This window comes from Mauremys mutica, chromosome 7 (assembly GCF_020497125.1).
Source record: "Mauremys mutica isolate MM-2020 ecotype Southern chromosome 7, ASM2049712v1, whole genome shotgun sequence".
Taxonomy (NCBI): domain Eukaryota; kingdom Metazoa; phylum Chordata; order Testudines; family Geoemydidae; genus Mauremys; species Mauremys mutica.
In genome coordinates, this window is record NC_059078.1 from 120,805,702 (window position 1) to 120,831,588 (window position 25,887).

General features: G+C 41.6%; 1 protein-coding gene across 2 annotated transcripts; it reads left to right on the top strand.

Moving 5' to 3' along the window:
* The first annotated feature begins 839 nt into the window (after positions 1–839).
* Positions 840–18,153, top strand: SMNDC1 (survival motor neuron domain containing 1). Of its 2 annotated transcripts, none has more exons than XM_045025188.1 (6): positions 840–988; positions 2,981–3,100; positions 9,359–9,501; positions 11,501–11,662; positions 14,435–14,588; positions 16,372–18,153. In XM_045025188.1, exons 2-6 carry the CDS (start codon positions 2,981–2,983, stop codon positions 16,507–16,509), a joined length of 717 nt encoding a protein of 238 aa, XP_044881123.1. In that variant the 5' UTR covers positions 840–988; the 3' UTR covers positions 16,510–18,153. The 2 variants fall into 2 exon arrangements, with proteins under 2 accessions (XP_044881123.1, XP_044881124.1); XM_045025189.1 differs by lacking the exon at positions 840–988 and adding an exon at positions 6,702–6,780 and having other exon boundaries at positions 3,000–3,100.
* The last annotated feature ends 7,734 nt before the right edge of the window (positions 18,154–25,887 follow it).

A 25,887-nucleotide genomic window follows, 5' to 3' on the forward strand; every position in this document is an offset into this window, starting at 1 on the left:
AATGTTTGAAAAAGGCTGCTTGGGTAATACCTTTTACTGGGCCAACTTCTGCTGGGGAAAGAGACAAGCTTAGAGTTGTTCTTCAGGCTAGCCTTGGCCAACTTTTTTTTTTCTTTCTCCAAACGGGGGTACCTAAAACCTCTTAAAATGGGGGGAGATTTAGGGTGCTTGACTTGGAAAACTTGGGTCTTAACTAAGCAGACCACTTGTTCGCTATTAAACCGCCAGACCATCCTGCTTTTCTAGGGTTTGCCCCTCCTCGGGCAAAACCAGACGTGGTTTTGGACGGTCTCAGCCAGGGGCTGCCCCTTTGAAGAGCGCCCCGCTCCACCCCCAACAGCGTGGCCCATGTCAGGCTGAGCCTGGTGGGGGCGGAGCAGCACACTTATAAAAGGCTTCCCCCCCCCCAGCCTGACCTTCCAGGCACCCGTGAGTCCCAGGTCCCACCGGCGAGGGCAGGGTCACGCCGTTCCCGAAAGACCCAGCACGTCCACTAGGGTGGCAAGAGAGGAGCGGCCACCTTAGCCGCCACCTCGCCGTGCCTCAGTTTCCCCAGCTGGGAAGCCGAGACGCGAACAGTTCCCGTTGCCTCGCAGAGGGGCGGGGCAGACCCCCTCAGGCGTCATGTCTCTACCTCACTCCGAGCACGCGCCTACGGTAGCTCCCCGCACGAGGCTACACAGGGGGGGCGGGGCTCGGCGTTCTACCTCATCCGCCGACGCCACGAAGGTGCCCGGATGAACCAGCTCTCGCGCGCTCTTCGCTGCCGTCACGTGCCCCCCCCCCCCCAGCGCGGATCCCTCCCGGCCTCGTGCCCTTTGACCAGCGGCGGGCACGTGACTGACTCGTCCTTCCCCCCCCATCCACCGGAAGTCTCGCGATTGTTGGTGCCCGCGGCTCCTGGCTCCGTGCGTCGCGGGGAGGAGGAAGCGGCCCAGGCCTGACGGGACCCAGCGCGGCGCGGACCCCCCCCCCTCCCGCGGCCAAGGTGAGAGGAAGCGGCTATTAACCCTTCCCGCGCAGCCGGGACCCGGCGCCGCCCCGCCTCCCACCGGAGGCGGCTCCGAGGCTCCTCAACCCGACCCCTTCTCCTCCCGCCCCTCAGGTTTCAGCCCCCGCCCGGCAGGCTGGGTCGTGGGGACCCCCCCCCCCGGCCCGGAATTCCTCTGGCCTAGGCCCACCACATCCTCCCTCAGCCCCGCCCCACGCACCTCCACAGGCCCTAACCCCCCCCCCCCGTCCTGGCCGCCCCCACTCGCCCCCACGGGCCTTAGCCCCACCCCGCAAGGCCCTAGCCCCTCCCCCGCTCCCCCTCTGCTCCGTTCACCTTCCATTGGCTGGTTTCGGAGTAGCAGCGTGTTAGTCTGTATCTGCAAAAAGCACAGGAGCACTTGTGGCACCTGGGAGACTAACAAATGTATTTCGTGGGCTACAGCTCACTTCATCAGGTGCATAGAGTGGAACATATAGTGAGAAACAAATATACACATACAGAGAGCATGAAAAGGTGGAAGTAGCCATACCAACTGTGAAGAGGCTAATCAAGAGGCTCTCTGGTCACTCAGTAACAGAGTTAAAGGTGGCAGTTTTGCAACAGAAAAGCTTCAAAAAACAGACTCCAACAAGAAACTGCTGAGCTTGAATTAATATACAAACTAGATACCATTAACTTGGGTTTGAATAGAGACTGGGAGTGGCTGGGTCATTACACATATTGAATCTATTTCCCCATGACAAGAAGGTGTGAAGACACTTAACAACTGTATAAAATGGGCCATCTTGATTATCACTACAAAAGTTTTTTTTTCTCCTGCTGATACCTCATCTTAATTAATTAGCCTTTTACAGTTGGTATGGCTACTTCCACCTTTCCATGTTCTCTGTATGTATATATTTCTTACTATATGTTCCATTCTATATATCTGATGAAGTGGGCTGTAGCCCACGAAAGCTTATGCTTAAATAAATTTGTTAGTCTCTAAGGTGCTACAAATACTCCTGTTCTTCTTCCATAGACTAAGCCAACCATCTTGTGTCCTGCCAGCCCTCCCTCCCCCATCTTTCTCCCCTCTCCTCAGAGTCTAGCGTTGACCTTTCCCCCTCCGCCCCCCTTCCACTGCCTGTGCTCAGAGTTCCCATTTACCTCTTCTTCCCCCAGCTCCTAGCCCCAATCCCTGGGTTGGGAAGGAGGTGCATGCTGCAAACTGTCATGCAGGAGTATTACTTGTGAAAGTAGAGGAAGGCACATTCCATTAAAATTGCACTGATCTGAATTTATGAATTAGTATGTCAGCCTCTCCATTTTCTTTGTATTCTGTCACCTAGCAGTTCAAGCACACAACAGATAGATTGTCCCTGGCCCAAAGAGTCTTCACCAATCCATCTGTGACAAAAGGCTAGTTTTGTCTTCATCACGTGATGCCCTATGCAGAAGACATTAGAAGGAAAGGCTAAAATTACATTAACTTTAAAAGAAGTATGTGTTTTATTATATAAAAAATGGCTTAAAACAGGATGATAGAACATTAAGTGAGGCGGATTTCATTGACTCATGTAAGAGTTGTGTATACACATCTAAAGAGACTGACTGAGAATGTGAAGATAATGCTGTTTATAAGTGGAAAGACAAAATTATAATGCCTGGGACCTCAGAATATTTTGAAGATATGAATCATTATGTGCTATGTGTTAAAGATAGTGTTACTCATTTGTATAGTGTCCACTATTGTATACATACAACTTGTAAATTACTTATTTCAAGGATTTTGTTGTTGTTGGTTTTGATCAGAATTCATATGACAGTGGGTGAGTGGTTATCCACTGAAATAGCATAATACTAAAAATTAGTGTGTTAGGTGTCCATCTATGATAGCTGTAACATCTTTTTAACCAGTTACAAGTTCTATTTTTTTTTCCCTACAAAAGAATTTATCAAAGCAGTTTTGCTCCTTTCTGTTCTAAGGTTTACTTCTTTTTACAGATGTCAGAAGATCTTGCAAAACAGCTAGCTAGCTATAAAGCTCAGCTCCAGCAAGTTGAGGCTGCTCTTTCTGGGAATGGAGAAAATGAAGACTTACTAAAATTAAAAAAAGATTTACAGGTGAGAATTGAGGGAATTAGAAACTGAGATCTTTCTATCATGAGTAATGTCAGCAAAAATGCCATCACTTTCTCTCAAGCAGAGACATAGCTTGTTGCTGGGTATTTGCACTTCAACAAAAATAATAATATACTTGTCAGGGTTATTACAAAATGTAAGTTAAAGGTTTGTTTTAAGATCTCAGATTGCTTGAAGGGACAGTGGTATAGCTGGCAGTCCCAACGTTTGGCCTGTCTTTTTAAGTTTATTAATAATCATGTTGTTTTATGTGCTTTTAAAAAAAAGTCACTGCTATTTGATTTGTTTTTAAAAAAGATGTTAATACCTCACCATAAAGAAGAAAAAAAGCATTCTTATTTGAGATGTGCAAGGCATTGGCTGAAATACTTAAATAATATTGCCTCCCTTTAAAAAAAGAGAAGGCTAAAAAAAAATTCATGTCTTAGCTTAAGTTGATAGTGACCACACTGTTGCATTGCACGTGCAGGCTGAAGGAAGAACAAAATTTGCGGAAAGAACCCTTTTAGCTTCCAAAGGATTGGAGAGAGAACTATGAAAAAACTAGTCTTTTTTTACTGTACACCTTTTTGTACCTTTTATAAACTTTGTCCAAATACAACCTTTCCCAATCTTCATCAGTGGCCTTTTTGCAGTATTAGAATAATACACCAGTAAATTGTAGGCATCTAATTTTATCACCTTGTAATTGAATCTAATCACCACTCAAGTCTGAATTTTTTTAAATAAAGCCATTGCATGCTCCATTTAAACTATGTAGCTATTTCCATTTGTCACAGCATTTGGACTATCCTGAGCTCTGAATCTCTCCGCATACATTTGTGTTGAATAAATCAAATTAGTCATTATGCGCACTTTCAATCACATCTGAAAATCAAGTATCAGAGGGCTAGCCGCGTTAGTCTGTATCCACAAAAACAACGAGGAGTCTGGTGGTACATTAAAAACTAACAGATTTATTTGGACATAAGCTTTTGTGGGTAAAAAACCCACTTCTTCAGATCCTTATGCCCAAATAAATCTGTTAGTCTTTAAGGTACCACCAGACTCCTCGTTGTTTTCACATCTATAAAGATAGCTGAAATATCTTTACAGCATAAGTCTGAAATCCTGGCACACCTTAGCCTCCCGCTGACTTTTTAATAGAAGTTCTGGGTATGTAAGGAATGCCAGATTTGTTATGAAATGTCAAATGTGCCACCACCTGGAATACGTTTATACTTAAGCTCGTAAGTTATTTTTTGTTGATAGATAAAAGCTACTCAAAGTCCTCATTAGACCCACTTTGGACAATGGCATGAACACCTTCAACTTGATTACAAAGGCCTTTTTTATCACTTCAGGCAACAAAATTGGCACATAAGTATGCCTGTATTTAATGTTTTCTTAAATGTTAGCGTATGGGTGCGAAATACTACTTTGTTATTGCTAGAGAGAGAGAGCACTATAGCAGCAAAGTTATTATTCACAAACTTAAGTAGATAAAACTGCCCACTGCAGTATTCAGTAGCTGCTGCTACTTGAAGAAATGGTAACAATAAAAATACAACTCAGAAACAAGCTAAATCAATGTCTCCTATCAATAAGCTTTAGATTTCCTTTTAAATGTAAAGGTCTTGTGTCCACAGGAAATTTTGTAGTATAATGAGAATGTACTTTGTTGCACATTCTTAAAAGCATGTGTATATTTTTAAAATCCAGAGCAAAACTCATATTTCTAATACCAATATCAGGTCTGCTTTGATGTGTAGAAATCATTGATGTGAATAGACAACTTGGAAAACATTTTTAAATAAAAAGCTCTGCACAGAATAGGGAAGATGTTTGAATTCCCATCTCCAAAAGGTTTGCTACCCATACAGTCCACCTTAAAAATGGAAAATCTAACTTCATATTTTTTAGTGTCTCAATTAAATTGTTGTTTCCTGTTTGTTCTAAAGATTCAGTTATGTATCTGAAACAATCCTTTATCTCAGTATTGCATCCATCATTACCATACACAGCATGCTCAGCTTTGACCAAGATATTTTCATGTAAATAATGGGCTCCCCGTCTTTTACTTTACTGAGGGACTTCTAGCAAGGTACCTATGTAATCAAAGATCAAATCTAACTTGCATGAACTAGAGTGGATTGCAACCAGCCTCCTCTTTAATATGATGTTACAAGCTGTGGAAACTATGCACTCCACAATACAGAGCTCCATCTTGACTTGTGTGAAAGGCCACTCTCATAAGGATGGATCTTTGCATGCTGGGACCTGTAGTCTCCACAGGTTGCATGCCATGTTAACAGGAAGGTGGCAGCAAGTCACATTGTATAGCTTATTTGGCTGCATGTGGCTACCCTAATTAGAAGTTTTGCTATAGTAGGCAGTAACAGCACATTCTAACTCTTCCCCACAAATCTTGCTTTAAAAATGAGCCATTCAGCCTTTCTGTAGTGTTATTTTACTGTAGTTCATGAGCTAGTTGATCTAGAGTCCAGAGACCCCGCCCCCATAAATGCGGTCTGAGGTCTGAATACATGATAGTTGCAGCTTCTCTTCCTGCTTTGGTAGTGGGTACCACATTACTTTCTGCTTAAATAAACTTCTTGTTTTCAACTTCCTTCAATGCCTGTTCTTAGTTTCAGTTGGTGCCCTCATGTTTTTTCAACTTGCTACTTTCTTTAAGAATTTTATGGGATAGAGTTCGCTTTTTTCCTCCCATTCCCTTATTTCTACAAATCTAGTTTCTCTAGCCCAGGGATAGGCAACCTATGGCACTTGTGCCGAAGGCGGCACGCCAGCGGATTTTCAGTGGCACTCACACTGCCCGGGTCCTGGCCACCGGTCTGGTGGGCTCTGCATTTTAATTTAATTTTAAATGAAGCTTCTTAAACATTTTAAAAACCTTATTTACTTTACATACAACAATAGTTTAGTTATATATTATAAACTTATAGAAAGAGCCCTTCTAAAAAAGTTAAAATGTATGACTGGCACGCAAAACCTTAAATTAGCGTGAATAAATGAAGACTCGGCACACCACTTCCGAAAGGTTGCCGACCCCTGCTCTAGCCCTTGAAACTGCATAAACCTAATGGCGCTTATCTGCACCTTCCAGTTCCTCAGCTGTTACTGTAATGTGATGCCCCCCACTATGTGCAATACTCCAGTTGTGTTCTCACTAACACTATAATATGCTATATATTAGAACAACAAAACAGATGTATTGGAACTCTAACCAATTCAACACATGCTGTATATGGTTCAGGTTTCTATCCACTATGTGTGTCCAGTATTGATAGGTAGGCAAAATAAGATTTTACCACAAGTTTGTTTATAGCCTACCCTTTAAACAACTGGTAAAGTCAATGAATTGTTGATTGAGTAATCTGTGTGCATATTCACTCTAGTTCTACAATAAGCTATCTTAATAGATAAACGACTTATGAAGGAGGCAGGAGTAAGTCAACTGTCTCAAATTACAGTGGTTTCTGTATATCTGAAACGCTTACCTTCAGGTAATCAGTGCACAGCTGTACTCTATTTGACCTGCTGATACACATATCACAAGCCATGATGCTTCCTGGATTTGCAGATTACTGCTACTACCACCCTCTCTGTGAGTGAAGGAGCAGTGTTAGAGCTCAGACCTGGGGAAGGAAAAGTAATTAATGGTATGTACTCCAAGGAGCTCCCTCAAATGAAATATTCTAAATATCAAAATCAGTGTTGGCCCATATGCAATATTCTGCAAAATAAAGATTATTGTAAAGGTAGACTGTGGCCATATCCTCTGTTCCAGTCCCTGCCACAAAATCACCAGAGGGTCTTCTAAAGCAAAAACAAACTTCCTTGTTAGGGAGGTCTGACTGGTTCAGATATCGACAAACAAAAGACAGTCCAGTTGTCAGGCCCTTTGTGCCTGTGTGCTAGCTACTCAGACAAACATATAAGAAAACTAAAAACTTTATGGGGTTGGTCTCTGGGAATAGAATCCTCAAACTTCTGGAGAAACGAAGAGCAGCCTTCTCTCTGCCTTGAGCTTTCCTTCTCTTTATAGGCCCTTATTGATGAGGTTTAGTGAATCAGGCTTCAGCTGTTCTCTCTCATCTCTGCTGAGCTGAGAGAGGAACCCTGCTGGGTCCTGCAGCCTTCCTGTCCCACTGTCTAGATAGTTGTTGATTCCATTTATTAAGAAAAGTGGCATGGGGGAGTCTATCAAGACTATAGAGAGTTCCTTTTGGGGCCTTTCAAATCTTCTTTAGGGTGTACCACTTACCAAAAGTACTTCTCATCTTGGATCTTGACTAAGGAAAACATTGGGGTCAGGAACATGGAATCTTCATGCTTTGTATTGTTTCATGGGCTAATGTGGAAATCCATTTTGAAAAAGGCTGTTCCTCATCACAAGTACAGTTTCTTTATTTAAATCACCCCACAGCCAGTAGTTGCAAAGAATGCTTGTGCCTGTGCTGGGCCAACACGTGCCGTTTCTGCTCTGGCAAAACGGATTAAAATTGCTTCCAAATCATCCTGCTGCTGGCCTTGCCTCTGGGCAGTATTATTTGTGGGAGCAGCAGCATAGACATAATGTGTTGTGGGGCGAATCTGTGGAGAGGACAGGGTTATTTGGAGGTAGCGCAGGGTGTGGGGGATGCAGGATGTCTGCAATCTCCTTAATTGAAATATTTGCCCTTAATTTTGTGACTTGCATCAGATAAAAATATTGGGATATTGTAAGGCCTAACACCATTTCTTGTTTATGAATTGTGGAGTTGCCTTTCCTCATGTAGGAAAGTGCTGGTGTTTTGCTTTTATCTGCTAGTTGTTGAACTACGTATTTTTTCAGTAGCCGTGATCAAGAGTCTTCACACTGGCAAATAAGAATATAGCACCGATTCAATTGGCATTTGCTACATTGCAATAAAAGGAGTAGACACTAAATATCTTTCTCATTAAGGTGAAAAATAGGCATTGAAATTCTTACCCTCTAAACCATCTAAGTATTTTCTTCCACTGGTTTATGAAGTTCATAGAAAACCTAGAAATTTGCCTACCTACTTTGGCTCCTGAGTCATCAAAGATGGTGGCTACCTAATTGAGGAAGTTAGTTTGTTTTAAAATAGGTAACACTGAGACTGAACTAAACACCTACCCATAGAAGTGGTCCCTCCAGGTCCAATCACAATGGCCGGGCAGCGGGTGGAAACTTGCATTGCTGTGTACTGTGCTGTATCAGCTCTGTGAATACGTAAGACTTCAATCTGTAGTGTCTAAAGGCACTAAAAATCAATTAATAGAAAAAATATATATTTTCTTCTGGCATTTTTCTTGTTCAGGTCATTCTGTCAGGTTAAATGAGGAGGTTCGGCCCCCACACGTTGAGGCCCTGATTCAGGAAATCACTTAAGTGCATAATTAAGTCCATCTTTATTCAGGAAGGCAATTAAGCATGTTCCTAAATGCTTTCCTGAAATGGGATACTTTCCTAAACTGGGATCTCAAAAAGGAGACACTCCTCTGTCCATAATATCTCTGTGAATACTTCAGCTCAGCCAATCCCCACTTTTTCAAAGGAACTGAATAAATGGCACCTCTCATTCAGAGGTGCTTATCATTAGTACGCTTATTTTATATGCAAGTATTCTAAAACTAGGCAATGTGTAATTTCTGGGCTAACTAATCATTTTTTAAATAATCACCAATGAAAAATAAACTGCAGTTGAGGCGGAAAAACAAAACATTCACAATTATCTATCTTAAAGTTTATTTGAATTAATTTAGCCCTTGCCTTCCCTGTGAGCAGTGAATGTAACACTGGCTGCTCACTCCCCATTGCTGTGATGTGCTCTTCAGTCAAAAACTGAGGATCATGTGCAGCACACGTGCAAAGAGAGTCACATCAAGGATTGTTTCCACATGAATAGCTGGCTATGTCTCTGAGCCTATGCAAAAGCAGTTCAGCTAGAAATAATTGCTGTAAAAAGGAAACATTGGGGCATTTTGAAAGTTGACCAAGGGTGGAGAAGTGGCCTCATTTCAATATAGCATACAGTCATAACATCGCTTTCTTCTACATATGTGATGTCTAAGGCTAATACACTGTAATTAGTGGTAAATAGCCCGCAGTCTGCTTTACATCAGATATACGTTTAATACAATCATTACTAGAAAAAGATCTGTCAACTTGGGGAAAAAATAAAGCACAGTAATGGTGTTTGAAAGTGTATTTTTTGCCTCTTCCTTTTCCAGGAAGTTATAGAATTAACCAAAGATCTCCTTTCAACACAACCTTCGGAAGCCCTTGCAAGTTCTGATAGTTCTGCTTCTGCCCTACCCAGTCACTCCTGGAAGGTTGGGGATAAATGTATGGCAATATGGAGTGAAGATGGACAGTAAGTGTAGAAAACAAACTTCTCTAACAGTTACATGAAATAATACAGTACAATGGTAAGAGATTTTCATTCAGCTTGAACTGCCCCATTTGAGTCATTCTAACAAAGAATAGCTAAGAGCAATTAAGTAACCATTGTATTTCCTTTTAGTGAAGTTGAATATTATAGACAAAGCAAATTTGATATTCGGTGATTCTGAAAACACCTTTTCTTGTCACCACCCTCAAAAGAAATATAACACATACAACTTTAAAAAAACCGGACACTTTCATAAACTAGTTATAATCATTAGTGTAGTGCCTGTCAAATGTACCAGGGTATGTAATTGCCATTCTGTTTATGTATTTTACATTTACTCATTGTCATGAAAAATGACTGAGAAATTTAAGTCTGTGCATTTAACTTGGAACACCATCATTTGACTGTAGTTCTATTGCGATTGCAATATTGCTCTGTCTTTAGGGGCTTGATACTTGGCTGGACCATGCTCCGGAGATGCTGTACCAAAATAGTTGGTTTTGACTCCCCCGGCTAATGTTATTGAGAGTTTCTGAGGTTGCTTCAATTTAGTCTGATCTTGTAGTCTTTGAAATACAAAGATATATATTTTCAAAATGATAGTTTATCCTTTATTTTGTAACATACAAGCATTTCTGAATTTTTTCTAATCAAACTGTTCAGATTGAGTAAACATCCCATTTCCTTCTCTTAGAAAAGAGTTGAATCCTTGTACAATGGAGCTGCTAATGTAGTGAAAACCAAATATATGCATTGATGCAGAATTATTGATACTTTCATGTATAAAACAAACTGTTCAAAAATAAAAACACTTCTTCTGTTGCTAGGCATTGATGGCTGAAATATTTTCTCACCTAAGATCATAAATGTTACATTTTTAAATTCTTCGGTCACTACTGGGTCCCAAGATCTGGCCTAAACCAGTGATCAGAATAAGTTTGTTGGATCTGAAAGCATTTGTACTGGTTCACTTAAATGTTTCTAGTTCTAGCAGGTCAAGTGGTATTGGACCTTACTCACTTTGATTACTATCTTGTTTCTTTCCACTAAAGCTGCAACATGATTTAAGCAGCCAGTGTCTCAAGAAGTGCTAGCTAGAGATTAATGCTTCCTACCACACAAAAGCTGGGGTTCCCCATAGTTTTCACACAGTATAAAGCATTGGTTTTTAACTCAATTCAAGTCTCTCTCAAGACGGTGGCTATATCAAAACAAAGTAGGAAGGTGTTAATTGGAATGATATCTGTAAGTATAGTCTCTAGCTTCTGTAGCAGAGCTGGGCGAGAGATTGAGACTTCAGATTTTTTCCTCGTCCCAAATAAAACAAAAAGTCAGTCTCAAAACCTTTGTAAACAGATGGTCCAAAAAGAATTAGTATGGCCTTTTAAAAAGTTTTTAGTATAAATTAACTAGAGGTTCGAAATAAAGTTGTTTTGAACTAGAAAAATGACAAAACAGGACGATTAAATAATTTTGAAACTTTTTTTTTAAAATTTGAATCAGAAGATTTGTGAAACTCAAAACCAGCCCTTCCTGTGAACAGTTTTATTTTCAACAAATCAGCATTTTCTGGTGGAAAAAGCATTCAGTCAGAAAATTCCTGACTAGCTTTAATCTGTGTTATCTAGAATGCCATAGTTTTACAATCTGATATTGCATGACCTATCACTAGGAAAAAAAGCAAGATTCTTAACTTTGCAGTTTCACAAGGCATTTGTTTCTAGCCTGAATAGCTATTAGGCCTTAAAATTGTCATTGGTTCCTTGATCAGCTAGTGAGGTTAAGCTCTTGTGCAGGACTGATGTACTTAGGTCCTTAAAGAACATTAACTTCTCAGCTTGATTTGTATTTTGTCCCAAAAAATGAAGCAGATTGGTAGCAAATACTTAACTTAATGTTAGTAGCTGAATAACAGTGTAGGTGTTGTAGGGCTGAGTATTAAACCATTACTCACATGCTTACAGCCATGATATCTTTACAGGTGTTACGAAGCTGAGATTGAAGAGATAGATGAGGAGAATGGTACTGCTGCAATCACGTTTGCTGGATATGGCAATGCTGAAGTCACGCCTCTGCTCAACCTCAAACCTGTAGAAGAGGGAAGAAAGGCAAAAGAGGACAGTGGCAACAAACCCATGTCCAAGTAAGTGACTTGTATAACCTTAGATGTGTACTTTAACAAAGAACTTAGGCCAACCAAGCATGTTACATTCGTGTGGTGGATGGATGGAATTTGCTTAAGGAAACATACTCTGGTAAAACAACCTGTTAGCATCTCACTCTTAGACCAATTCTGATGTCATATTTATCAAGGATATTAATGTGAGTTACAAAAGTAGAATTCTTTTATTGCCAGCAAAGAGGCCAGTTCTAAACAACATAGGTTCCAAATCATGATCAGGTAAAGAGGAATGCAATATGGAGATGATGCTTACAATTTGTGTTTCAGGAGAAGATAGAGACTTGTGTGTGTGATGAAATAGTGAGTATATATTATAAATTACTGATTAAAGAAGTGGTAGATGCCTGTAGTCTAGCAGAAGCTTTTCAGAGCTCCTGCTTGAAATTGTAAGTGTTGCATAGACAAGTTTTCATTTGGAGGAATGAAAAAATAGCTTCAACAAGTGAAGCTTCTTTGATTCTTTGTGGGAGTACCCAGAGTTGTGAGGCACCTCATTACCCACTGCCCTTAGCATGAGGAAGCCTGGTCTGTGCCTGCCATAGGTCAGCTCTCTGACTTCACTGTCCACGGGCAACACAAGCACTCCTCTCTTAGCCTCGGCAGGTCCCGCACTCTTGCTTCAGGTTAGTGCTAGGCATATTCCTGCCCCCGAGCATCTCCCTGGAGTGTCCTCTCCCTGTTCCAGTGGATGCTGACTGTATTCACAGATTTGCTACTGCCAAAGAAGCAGCACACCCCAATTTACTGCACCTCAGATTATTGTTCTGTTTAACACACAGCACTTAGATATATTTATAGTAAAAACAAGTAACTGTTTATTTAACAAAGTAGCAAGTAAAGTATTGGAAACAAATGGTTACTTATACCATATAAGCATTCTAGAACCTAGGCTTAACTAGATACTTTCCTGTCTTATAGATCAGTGCTCACCCAAAGTCCTTCCAGCACTTTACAGCAGGCTTGGCTCTGACTCTTTGTTCATAAGACAAACATGCGGCTAACTTGCTTTCTCAGTGAAGGATCCAGGCTGTACCTCTGCACCCCCAGATATATCCCAGGAATCCATTGTCTTTACTCATAAACAGGATTCACACCTGCTGTTTATTCCTTCCTGTAAATTTCCTCTCTTCAAGATTTTGCAGTTTTTTGATAAACTTGGCTCAATATTGAAACAGACATCCATTGTGAGACATACAGTGCCTAATACACATATGACCAGACAGAGAGATAAGTGTCTGTTACCTCCTGCTTGAAAGGAACCTGTCCAAGGCACTTCACCTTCTGATTACCTGCTTTAAGAACATAATTCTCAGCACAGACACACAACACTTCAATTATTATCTATACACGTGTTTCGCAGTCTTTATGATGGCCAGTGGGCTACTGGCTCTTGGTAGAGACTTTGCATGCCACCTTATAGTGAATTATTGTGCATGTATCTGACCCAGGAGATCCCTGTAAAACTCTAGGCACTCTCTGTGCCCTCTGCCAGCTAGCACCAAGAGGTTCCTGATTCACAGCTTCCTGATAAGAAACCAAAATGTAGAGGGGTTACATCTTGGGAACCAGTCTATTTGGAGACCCAAGTACTGGAGCAGCTCTTGCATCCTTCCTCCAGCCTACGGTAGGTTGTAGGAGAAAGTCCTAGGATGTACTGACTCTGCCTTACCGAACTGGGGACACTAATATGATCCTTGTGGGAGGGGGTGGCGGGTGTGTGTGTGTGTGTGTTTAATCCCTCCCCTTTTGGAAGAAGCCTGGCATGTGGTTCCTGTCACATCCAGATCCCCTGTGAGCCACATTAGTATGAAGGACTTGTGCCTCTGTCCTAGCTCCCCAGCACTCATGTCCCTTCCCTTGGTTCCTGGCATTATTATGGCTTTGTTAGAGCCACACTGCCCGCCTCTCCTCAGTCTACTGTTCTTGCAACACCCCTTCCATGCCAAAAGGGGTTCCACAGCATTAAAGAAAGCTGCTGCAGAAAAGGCAATACAAATTTGGGTTTTATCAAGTTCTTTGCAGATTCCCCTTTCCCTGTGCCTAATCCCCACCACAGTTGCTGATTTTTACCTGATCAGTGCAGGAGTCCTGGATCAAGGGCATTCTTCTCAGGGAGATCACCATGGTGAGATTTGGCCCATGTTGGAAAAGAGCCATGTACATTCAGAAATGTTATTTGATTATATTTGAAAGGGCCATTTGACAATTTGTGAAACTGGGAATTTGTCATCTGTGCCAGCTCTGAGGATTGCGCTATTTGAAATGACCTGCTTGGGGCATTTTTATTGCTCCTGATTCTATATGATAAATATTACAGGAGTGTAATGCTGTAATGATACTCTCAATTGATAGACTGCCTTACAGAAGAAATGACTTAATGTTCTTTCTAGAATCAGAGAATGAATCTGTTCTGTACAGGCAGCAGATGAAACTAGGCTTAAGATGATCCTATCACACCATGGTACCCATGTGTTACACATAACTTACTTCACAGCTTTGCTCTTGCATCTATGGAGTACAGCTTGTTTGGGGAGGTTTATCAGTAGTCTTCATAAGCTTACATAGTCCTGACTTGGTTGGGTAATTGCTCGTTTGAGAGGCCTGTTTTACACATCTAATGGCTTACAATAGTTACATTTAGTTTCTTACTTGGTACTTAGTGTACCTCAGAGTGCTTTATGAAGAGGAAATGGAGGCACAAACATAATCATGGGCTACCCTTCCTTCTTACAGAAAAGAGATGATTGCACAGCAACGAGAATATAAAAAGAAGAAAGCTTTGAAAAAAGCCCAGAGAATCAAAGAACTTGAACAGGAGCGAGAGGACCAGAAAGTCAAGTGGCAACAGTTCAACAACAGAGCCTATTCTAAAAACAAAAAAGGCCAGGTTTGTATATGCTACCAGTGTGTGAACAGTTAGCAAAAGGACTAGTCCGACCTGCTAGTTACAGGAAAAATCCCATGCCCAGACGATGCTTTGGGGGCAAATGGCTCAGCTTCACAGTCTGAGGCAGCCCAGCCGCAAAACAGAGTAAGTGTAAATAGGTAGCTTGATGCTGTAGATAGGCTGAGTGATCGTGCCTAAACATGAAAAGTAAGTCTTAGGCCTTTGCTTGTGTAGGTTGGGAAACTTGGTCGCTTTTATGCAAGAATTGGGGTTGCCTTTTAAATTGTTGTTAGTATAAATTAACTAAAAGTTTGCATTTGGAGGTGTGGCCAAATTGCTCCACACCATGCCATATACTGGGGAAACTGCTGTGAGACCTTGATGCTGGCAAGTGCGTGATTGGCTCTCTTATACACCCAGCAGACATAGCTTTTCGTGGCTGTTATAACTGTGCAGCAGATAAGGAAAAGCCTAGAACAAATACCAGTGATAGGTGGTAGCACTATTCCTCAAATTGTGCGTAGTTTGGTTTTTGCTAACATACATTCATGCCACTGTTCAGAGAGCTCACTACCATTGACAAAGCTAATAGTAATGTTAGCCATTGTGTAGAAATACAGTGATACGCATTCTGTCAAAGTTATTCAGGGAAAAGAATTCTTGCCACAACCTAGGTCTGTAAGAAGACCTATGCCCGGGTGTGTGCTGGGATTTATCTATACGTGAGGTACGCGTGTCTGTGACTTTAGGAATTGGAAGCTGTTGCTAGTCATTATTATGAAAAAACAAGAAATGTAAAAAAATATAATACAAGCCCATAATAAATCCTTCTGATTGGCCTTGGTTTAGCATGGTGAGGTGTTTTCCCTATTGAAACCAAGCTTGCACTTGCCCAGGCTGGAGCATTGGGTCCACTGTTGGTGGCAGCATAGACTGCGAGGATTGGGGTCCACTGGAGCAGAGAGCCTGAAAGTCTGGTGTGTGGCCAACTTGGCAGCCATTTCACATGTCTTGTAGAGTAGCCGTATTTCAGAGGAGGTGGTGGGGAGGCTGAAGTGTTGCTGTATTGCTGCCCACTCTGGTTTCCTCCCACTCACCCAGGGGCAGTGTGGAACTGCCGGCGAAGTGCTAAAACGTCAGTCCTTTTGAGCACTTAGCACAAAACAGTCTTACGATAAGTAATGTGGCCTTTATTCCTGAACTTTGGCTATAAGTGCTCACAGAGAGGCATGATTAGAACATGGGACTGGGTGCCAGGAATTTCATTTCTAATGTTGCCTCTGTCACTGACTCCTCCTGTGCCCTTGGGTAAGTACATTAATGTGTCAGTTTGCCATCTATAACAGGGGTAGGCAACCTATGGCATGTGTGCCGAAGGCGGCACGCGAGCGGATTTTCAGTGGCGCTCACACTGCCCGGGTCCTGGCCACCGGTCTGGTGGGCTCTGCATTTTAATTTAATTTTAAATGAAGCTTCTTAAACATTTTAAAAACCTTATTTACTTTCCATACAACAATAGTTTAGTTATATATTATAGACTTATAGAAAGAGACCTTCTAAAAACATTAATGTGTATTATTGGCACGCAAAACCTTAAATCAGAGTGAATAAATGAAGACTCGGCACACCACTTCTGAAAGGTTGCTGACCACTGATCTATAAAGTAGAGTGTTGAGGATTGTTTGTAGGATTAGAGACCTGACTAATCAGTACTCATGTATTCACAGTTAGCAAACTGTATTGAACTGACTAATCGGGAATGGTGTTTTTGTTTCCTCCTCAGGTAAAGAGGAGTATTTTTGCTTCCCCTGAGAGCGTGACTGGCAAAGTCGGGGTTGGAACATGCGGAATTGCAGATAAACCCATGACACAATATCAAGATACCTCTAAATATAACGTCAGGCATTTGATGCCTCAGTAAGAGGGGGGGAAAAGGCTAAACTTCATCTCTGCAGGGCTTTACACTTATCTTTTTATCATTATATTTTTCTAAAAGTAAATTATTTGTTGGCATGTAGTGAATAGTTCATTTTGTCACCATCACTTGGCTTCAGCTGATGTGAGCCTTAAAGAAATCTACAGCTATTCAGTTGATTCCCTTCATCATTACTAAACTTTTTATATAGTCATCTTAAAGCAAAATTCTGCAGCCAGATGTTTTTGTGAGCTGTTTGCAGTTGCGCTGAAATGCTGGTCTCCAGAATCTTCCATTCATACTTTTAGCCAGGGGTAGGGTCAGAAAAATGACTGTAAAAATGGCGCCTTTAAAAGCTACTCATTCCCTCTGTATTCACAGTCCTATCTTCTTGCTTTAGTGACAAACTACACTAGCACTACAGAGCCAGTACAGCTCTGGGAAAGTTAGCTGGATTCCATCCTAGCTTGTATATAAAATGGAATTGTTAATAAAATTCTAAGTTACTCTCTTGCAATCTCACTGAAGACAGTCTGCTTGTACAGCTGTAACTGAGGGCAGAATGTGGCCCACAGAATACATATGAGTAGTGTGATGATTCATGTGCTAGAAACAATACAACTTCACTTTGAGATTCCAGACTGAATTTGCAGGGCTGGAAATTAGGGGGAGGAATCTCCTTACATGTATGCTGAGCACATTTAAACTGGAAGTCACTGAGACACAACCAGGGAACCCGAAGATGACATTTTTAGAGAGTCAGATTTCAGAGTCAAACTGCACTTTAAAAGTGAAGATTTAAGTGTTGGGAAAATTTAAATAACATGATCTGCAAAGTATATTCTTAGCCCTTCTGCACCACGCACTGCTGGGTTCCATGGGCTGGTTGTGGGACTTGACAACTGTACAGTAAATCCCCAACTTGTTGAGCAGCCTTTGTGGGTTTTTTTTCTCCATCCTTTTAAACAGAACTGAAGCACATTAGATAAGAATGCCTGGATCCTACTTAGTTAGTTGGAAATGAGTAAAGGCTAGTCTGAAGTTTCTGCCTTGCTATAATCCTGGTGTGGCCCTAGTGTTCATTGTAATTTCAGCCCTACACTGTCATGAGCCCTTTCAATTTTATTCAGGAAACCACCTGTAAAAGTTCTTGCCTTTGTATGTGATTGCTTCCCTCTGTTACTTGTCTCCCACTTACGGTACTGGTACCACCTCTGAATCCGTAAAGTGTTTAAAAAAAAAAAGTTAATGTATAGCCCTGTATACAATGTAGATATTATTTTTGTAAAATCTAGGCCTGAGTTAATGAACAGGAGTACTTTGGCTATTTCCTCCAGTAAATAATTCAAGTGTATTTCTTGTTCATTAATCCTGACCATGTTTCCCTTGTATATTATGTTAATGTAGCTCATTTTGTAATTTGTTAATTAGATCAGGTCATGTCAGCAATTGATAATGCACTGATTGGTGGAAATATCCATCAGTTACCTGAGTCACAACTCAAGCTAAACTCTGCAACTGATAGTGTAGAATCCATGCATAGAAAAAGATTCTTCCTATTAATGGGAGAAAGTGATTTTTATGAATACAAAGTGTGTTAATTTCAGTTTTGTATGTTTAACTTTTATTAAATAAAGTGTTTAAAATCTCTTGGGGATGTTTGGAAAAGTGAAAATACACAATGCTTGGGCACGGTCGAAGCACCCCGTAAGGACTTCTACAAAATGCTGAAGGACTGTCAGATACAGATAAGGAAACGAATTAGTGAAGGGGAAAACAGACACTGAAAGTGCTTCAATTTCATTACGCTCTAAGCATGTTTTGCCTAGTTTAAGATATATCCTACCTGAGGCAGGGATATAAATTTTGCTGCCTGCAGAAGGACCTTAATCTAAAATGAGGTGTAAGCTGGTGCAAGGAGGAAAGCCCCATCCCCAATGTAAAACAGCCATTTTAAAAAGTGGTGTGTATGTCAGAGAAATCCAGTACAGCCTGCACTTTTGACAAAGACCCATTCACCTTTTAGTCACTAGAAAGGACATTGGTTCTGCTGGATAGTGAGATGGCTGAGTAATGAGGCATCTGTCTATCATTCCATGGAATACTCTACTTGTCCAGGGTGCAATGGTTCCTGATGAAAGCAGCTGTTTTTCTCTGCATGAGGAAGAACAGAGACTGGAACTCCTGCTATAAAACATACCGGACCTGACCTTGAGGAGGGTGGCCCAGGCATACTGTCCTTAACAGTGCTGTGGTTGATGTGAATGAAAACCTTTTTTAAAAAAAGGGCTTAAAACATGATGCATCAGATATTAGGGTATGTCATTAGCCAAACTTTAAATGGCAAATCCACTCTCCCTTTTAGTATAGGAAAAGTCCCCACCATAAAAGCATTTTTTCACCAGCCATTTTCTCTGAAGAGAATGTCTGGCAGAGGGCTGCCAAAAATGAAACAGTGCAGGCTGATCCACCATTACTGTAGGAAACACCCCTGCCTCAGTGAAAGCTAGCTTGTCTCATGGGACCTTTTGAAAAAAAGGTAAAACTAATTGACATACTGGAAGGCCACATGAGTTATGTGAAAGTGATATAGTCTTGAACACCAGAACTGCATTTAGGTAATGTACCTTTTCCCTTCAATGTGCTCTTAATGACTGCTTGTCCCAAGCTCGACAGCCTTAATGCACTTGGCTGGGCTATCAATCTGTATCAGTACAGATAAGTGTCTTGTTTAAAAAACTGCGTGGGATCCTTCTGCAAGCAGAATGCTATAAATCACTCCTGGACTCTGAGGGTTGCAAGCTGAAATGGGGGGGGGAATTGAAATAAGCAGAATAGAACTAGAACTGACCAGGACAGCACTGCTAGTAAATATCAGAGCACTCAGCACTTTGGCAAGTCCTGGCTTACCCAGGGCCAGCTCCAGGCACCAGCTAAGGAAGCAGGTGCTTGGTGCAGCCAACACAAAGGGGTGGTGCAGCCAGGTCTTCGGTGGGAATTCGGCGGCGGGTCCCTCTCTTCCTCTTTGAGCTGCTGCCGAAGAGGGAGTGACGGACCTGCCACCGAAGAATGGAGCAGTGCATACTGCCAATGTCTTCCCATCACCACCACTTGGGGCAGCAGAAAACCTGGAGCTGGCCCTGGTCTTTCTTAATTAATCTTAATGTATTTCTGACTTTAAACTTGGGTTGAGGTATGCAGAGTGGTAATAAAACCTACTAGGTCTCAATAAAATTTCATAAAATTTATTTGTATGTTTTAAACAAGTTAATACAGATATCCACAAACAAAATTATTTTTAAATCATGAAAAATGCAACATCTTTGCAGCACCATCCCCATGTTATAAATAGAGATGGAGTCAGCAGTTGTGTTTTGTTTCAAAGACTGGCTTTTATGAGTCAGCACCAATCAATTGTGTGGTGGTCTTTTTCTCAAAGTAGCAAGTGGCTATAGCACCTGTGTAGTTACAGCACAAAAAATAAAATGTTCAGAGGAGCTCAGAAAAAAACAAACTCATGTACACTGCAACAATCACAAATAAACTCACATTGTTAGATACACCTTAGAAAAATATTTAATTTCCAGACTGCATCTCCAGAATAGTAAGATAGCATTATGCTGACACATAAGGGACTGTGTATGTTTCCCGTCTTAAAGCACAAATTGCTACAGGAAACCCATAATCTAATACAGTCTAAAACAGATTCTAACATGCAGATTGTAACCTATTGGGAAAATTGTAACAGCACAAACTTGACTCACAAATCAGAGAGATGGCTCTGTACATAGGGAAAAAAGTGAAATATTTATGCTGTATTAGTAAGAACCCACTTCTATTTCCCTTCCAAGTCAATAGAAAAACTCCCATTGGCTCTATATGCATCACTGGTTTTTGGAAAGAATAGCAAATTTAAATTCTGTGGAGGACAATACTATCCTCACGTCAGCTAGATTTTTAAAAATAAAACAAGTATTTTTGTCAAATGCTTCAAATATTGAGAACAAAGCGCGGAGGCCCTAGGGGAATCATATTGGCTTTGTAAATTTTATGGTCCAGATACGCATCCGTTACTTTGTTTTCTAACTATGCCAAAGTTTGATTGTCACTTGACTTAGAGGTCTGTAAATACAAGGAAGGACCTTGTTCAGCTTATAATTAAGTTTACTACTATTCAGCACTAGAGCTGGCTGGAAAAAGATGGCAAATGTTTATTGGTCATTGACATTTCTCAACCAGTTGTATTCAGCACTTAGATGGTTAGAAATATCTTGTGAAACTAACTCACTTGTGTCTCGATCACTGAAATAGTAAGTATGGGACAATAGGGTTTCTCTTTCCCTTCAAACAAGTCATGCTAGAATATAGATAACTTGGTGCTCATATTGCTCTTTGCATACTTTTGACTGCTAGAAGCTGGGACTGGATGATGGGATGGATCGCTCAAATTGCCCTGTTCTGTTCACTCCCTCTGAAGCATCTGGCAGTGGCTACTGTCAGAAGACAGGATATTGCGCTAGATAGACCATTGGTCTGACCCACTACGGCCATTCTTATACCTGCTTATAAAAATATTTTATTTAATCTCTAAATGGGTTAGTTTAAATTCAATATTGCCAACGTGTTTGTGTAATATGCTAAATTATATGCATTTCTATCATCCTGCTGTTAACAAGAGATCTGCTTAAGCAATGTATTTTTAGTGTAAAAACATCAACACAAAACTAAACCCCTGGAGATGGTGTGTCATTTTATAACGGGACACTAGCACATAGCTAAAGCTCAATATTTAACCTAACTTACGCTGATCACTTGGTCAAGTTAGGCGGAGAGAATGTTTATCAGAGGAGGTGCAAAGCTGTTGTTGATGGAACATGCTTGGAAATAATTTTTCAAACACTTTGGTCTAAAAATTGCTTCCTCTTCCCAGACTCAGCAAAGGCACTACTCCTCAGTAAGACTATGCCCATGCTAAGTTTCAAATTCGCGGTGCTTTTGCTGCAACCCTGTTAAAGTGTGGTTCAAATGTTTCTTTTTACAAGTGTATATTTTTGCACCCTCACATCACTTCAGAGGAGCTGGAGGGATTTTTCTCAAAACTTCCAAAAAACAAATACCCTCAAAACAACCAACTGACCACCACGCCACCGCTAGGGAGAAATCAAGTTTGGAAACTTACACCCAAAACAAAATTTTTTTTAGGGTGGGGGGGGGGACTTCAGAAACTTACTGTTTTGAGGAGTGGGTTAAATGGAAACTTTTCTAAATATAACCACAGTGAATGCTATGAGTTGCTTGCTAGAATACTACTATCCCAAAGCAAGTTCTCTACATGATCTATTACCATTAAGTCTGTGTGGAAGCTGAAACCATGATTGTGACGTTAAAACAACTATGAAGATCAGCTTCTATTGTTCATTCTTTGGCTTTCATCTCCTTTACAGCTAAATGGGAGAGTCTGCAAATGTTCTTGGAGGTCACAATTATCTGGCTGGGCCAAATCCATCCCTGCTGTAATGTTAATCTCCATGGTGTGTTATAGAAGGGATGAATTTGGCCTATTGTGCATTTAGAAAAATGGCTCTTCTGTCTCAGTAACATTTCTTTTAACAGAGAAGAACACAAGATCTGGTTGGTCTGAAGATAGCCATGTTGCCCTCTTGGGTCCTTTGCTTGGTCAGATGTACTGGGAAATGGGAACGTGTCCTCTAGGTCAATAAACTAGGGCTTGAAGAAGGGAAGTTCCATATAACCGTATGCTTTAAACTCCACACCACTACTGCCCCTAGAGTTTGAACTAATGGGACTCATCAGTTCTTACTCTTCTCTTCTACTGTGCTTCCTTGATTTTTGATCCACTTACACTGTATTGTTCCAGCATTTCCGAGTACACTTCACAAACCCATAATAGCTACTGGATGTTTCGCAGTATGGATTCTAAATCACCTAGAAATATGCTGACACCAATCAATGTCACCTGACTAGCTGAACAGACTAAGTAACATTTAGCGCTCGCCCCTCCCCACCCCCCCGAGTAGTACTTTATATGTTCAAAGCACTGTACAAAAATTATCTTAATTTTCACCACATGACTGCGATGCAGGCCAATATTATCTATATTTACAGATCAGGAAACTGAGGCACAGGTTAAGTGAATCACCCAAGATCAAAAGAGTCAGTGACGTGCTCAATCCACTAGACCATGCAACCTCCTTTTAGCAAACATGATGTTCATCTGCAGTGGAACAAACTTGCAGATTAAGGAACTTTTCCACCATTATGTGGTACCAAGAAAGTCAAGAGGAGTGCTCTTAAATGGCAGCAAAAGAGAAGTATAAAGACAGACTCCTAACTGGAAGCACCAAAGGGTAGGTAGGTGAAAAAGACTAATTTCTGATGCAGGAACCTGAGGTACATCCCTCCCTAAAACAGGAAGGTCCCGTTCTTGTAAAATGATAATTCATTGAACAATGTTTTCAAAACCAGAATGCTTTCGATGTCTGCTGGCCCCCCTCACATCCCATCAATCCTGTTTCCTACAGCAGTAGGGAATCAGCAGTCACCTGGCTCCATCCACCCATCAGAAGGGTGTAGAATTCTAGGCGCCAACTGAGAAAGATGTGCTCAGAAAAGGACAATGTACAGGCTCATAAACATGAAATTCATCCTACCAGCTATGTTTCACAGAGCATGCAAGATATTGCAATATACAAGAACAAAGATCACCGGAGCTTTTCCATAGCAACCTATTTGTCCGAGTTTATCAGAAGTTGCTCAGCAGAGTTGTTTGAGTGTCTCAGAGCTTTTTTTGACGATGTGTGTTGGGCTCTCTCTACTGTGCTATCAAAAAAGAAAAAAGGAGCACTGGTAGGGTTATCAGTAGGGCCCTACCCACTTCACAGTCCATTTTGGTCAATTTCACAGACATACAATTTTAAAAATTGTAAATTTCATGATTTCAGCTATTTAAATCTGAAATGTCATGGTGGTGTAATTGTAGGAGTCCTGACCCAAAAAGGAATTGTGTGTGGGGGGGGTGTGTGTCACAAGGTTATTGGAGGGAAGGGGTTGCGGTATTGCTATTCTTATTTCTGCACTGCTGATGCTGCTGCGGCGGTGGCTGCTGCTGGCCAGGAGCCCAGCTCTGAAGGTAGAATCGCCACCAGCAGCAGTAAGAATGGCATGGTATGGTATTGCCACTCTTACTTATGTGTTGCTGCTGGCGGGGCGCTGCCTTCAGAGCTGGGCACCTGGCTAATAGCCGCTGTTCTCCAGCCAGCCAGCTCTGAAGGCAATGCAGAAGTAAGGGTGGCAATACTGCGACTCCCCCTCTCAACTCCAATTTGGGTCAGGACTCCCAATTTGAGAAATGCTGGTCTCCCCCGTGAAATCTGTTCAATATAGGGTAAAAGCGCACAAAAGACCAGATTTCACTGTCCGTGATGCGTTTTCCATGGCTGTGAATTTGGTAGGGTCCTAGTTATCAGCCTTCCAGCACACAAGATGCACACTGTCTGGCCCCAGGTCAACATTTCTAGAACTCTCCACCTGAGGGAGCAAACTTAATATACCCTATGTCTACAGTTCCTACACTGCAAAGAAAAAACCCACAGCACCGTCTCAGAGCCCAAGTCAACTGACTCGGGCTTGCGCTGTGGGGCTAAAAACGGCAGTGTAGATATTCCCACACAGGCTGGAGCCTGCGCTCTGAAACCCAATGAGGGGGAAGGATTTCGGAGCCCAGGCTCCAGCCTAAGCCCGAACATTCACTCTGCTATTTTTAGCCTCACAGCCCAAGAAAAGTGAGTTGGGCTCTGAGACTCGGCACTATGGGTTTTTCTTTGCTGTGTAGACACCCCTCTATGCTACCTCAGAACCTCAATCTCTCTGTCCCACTAGTAAGACACGGCAAAGCCCGTTTTTCAAGGGGAGGTGCGCACAGAAATCTGGATCAAAGTCATTGTATTAGCTTCAAGTAAGCAGCCTACTTATTCTTTTAATGGTGATCTTCTCATGTACATCTCTACTCTTGGGGTGAAATCCTGGTCCCCTTGCCATTGACTTCTATGGGGTCAGGAGATCACCCCTAGGGACTGCAGCTACTCCCAGGTTTCAAGGAGAGGGAGTTTCCCCTCACTGTGGCCTGGTGCCAGGGAAATACTGGAACTCAAACATAACAAAAGTTATGATCCTGACAAAAATATTATCAACTTAGAGCAAGTAACTATGGGCCTATCCTGCTCCCACTAATTTAATTTTGAAAACTCCCATTCATTTCAGTAGGAGTTGCCCAGGTCCTAAGGTAGTTCAAAGAATGAGCAGCACAAATGAAGTCTATGCATACAGCGCAGCAAGCAACCTAAGAAAAGACCAGACAAGAAGGTGCTGGAGCTTGCAGCTCAGAAGCAGACCTTGCCAAACAAGAAGGTCAGAACTAAATTTCTCTGCACACGAATGTCTAGGATAAAATTTGGTTAAAAAAATGGAAGTTAACCCCATATTTCCCGACCTACAGGTCTCACAAGATAGATCACTTTGAGGCTACCTTCTGTTAATGACATACTTCAAATGGAATGGGCTTTAAAATGACCGTCCTCCAAAGAGTAACCATACCAAATGCAGCAAGCCAGCCACCCCCGCACCTCATTCTCGGACACAAGATGACATGCTGTAATATATTGGGGTCAAAAGAAGGAAAATACTGGATGGTCAGACATAGGCTAGGGGTTTGTTATAGAGGTGGATGGGTGGGATTCTGTGGCCTGCATTGTGCAGGAGGTCAGACTAGATGATCATAATGGTCCCTTCTGACTTTAAAGTCTATGAGTCTTTTTAATGGGTTTTTCTGTAGCACAAGGACCTTTTAGAGACCTAATTTATGTGTAGAGGACTCACCAGGACGAGCTTCTGGGGGAAGCAGCATATGTGGAGGGTAATATGGATGGGATGATTAAAGGAAAGCCACCTTATTTATGTAAAACTTACTAGAGGATGGATTTGGAGCTTGCACTAGAGACTGTGTGGTTCACGGAATCTACAAGCCCAAGTAACTGCCACAAAAAAAAATAACCTTATGTAGGAAACAAGCCTGGAAAAACATCAAGGAGGATGGCTCATCAATTTTATGAGGACCAAAGAGATAGTTTGTGACGCAAAGTGCTATGTGATGAGAATAGGCAAGTTTAGATAGAGGAAAAGGAAACGTTCTGCCATGTGGTGGTAAGCAGAAAGCTGATATTGCCGCTAAATGGATTAAAGTGGGAATAAAGTGCTTTGGATAAAAAGGACTCAATTCTGTTCCCACTAAAGTTAATGAGAGTTTCACTCCCTGCTTCTAAGGGACTAAGATAAGGCTTTAGAAGAAATGAGATAATGATGCAGTTG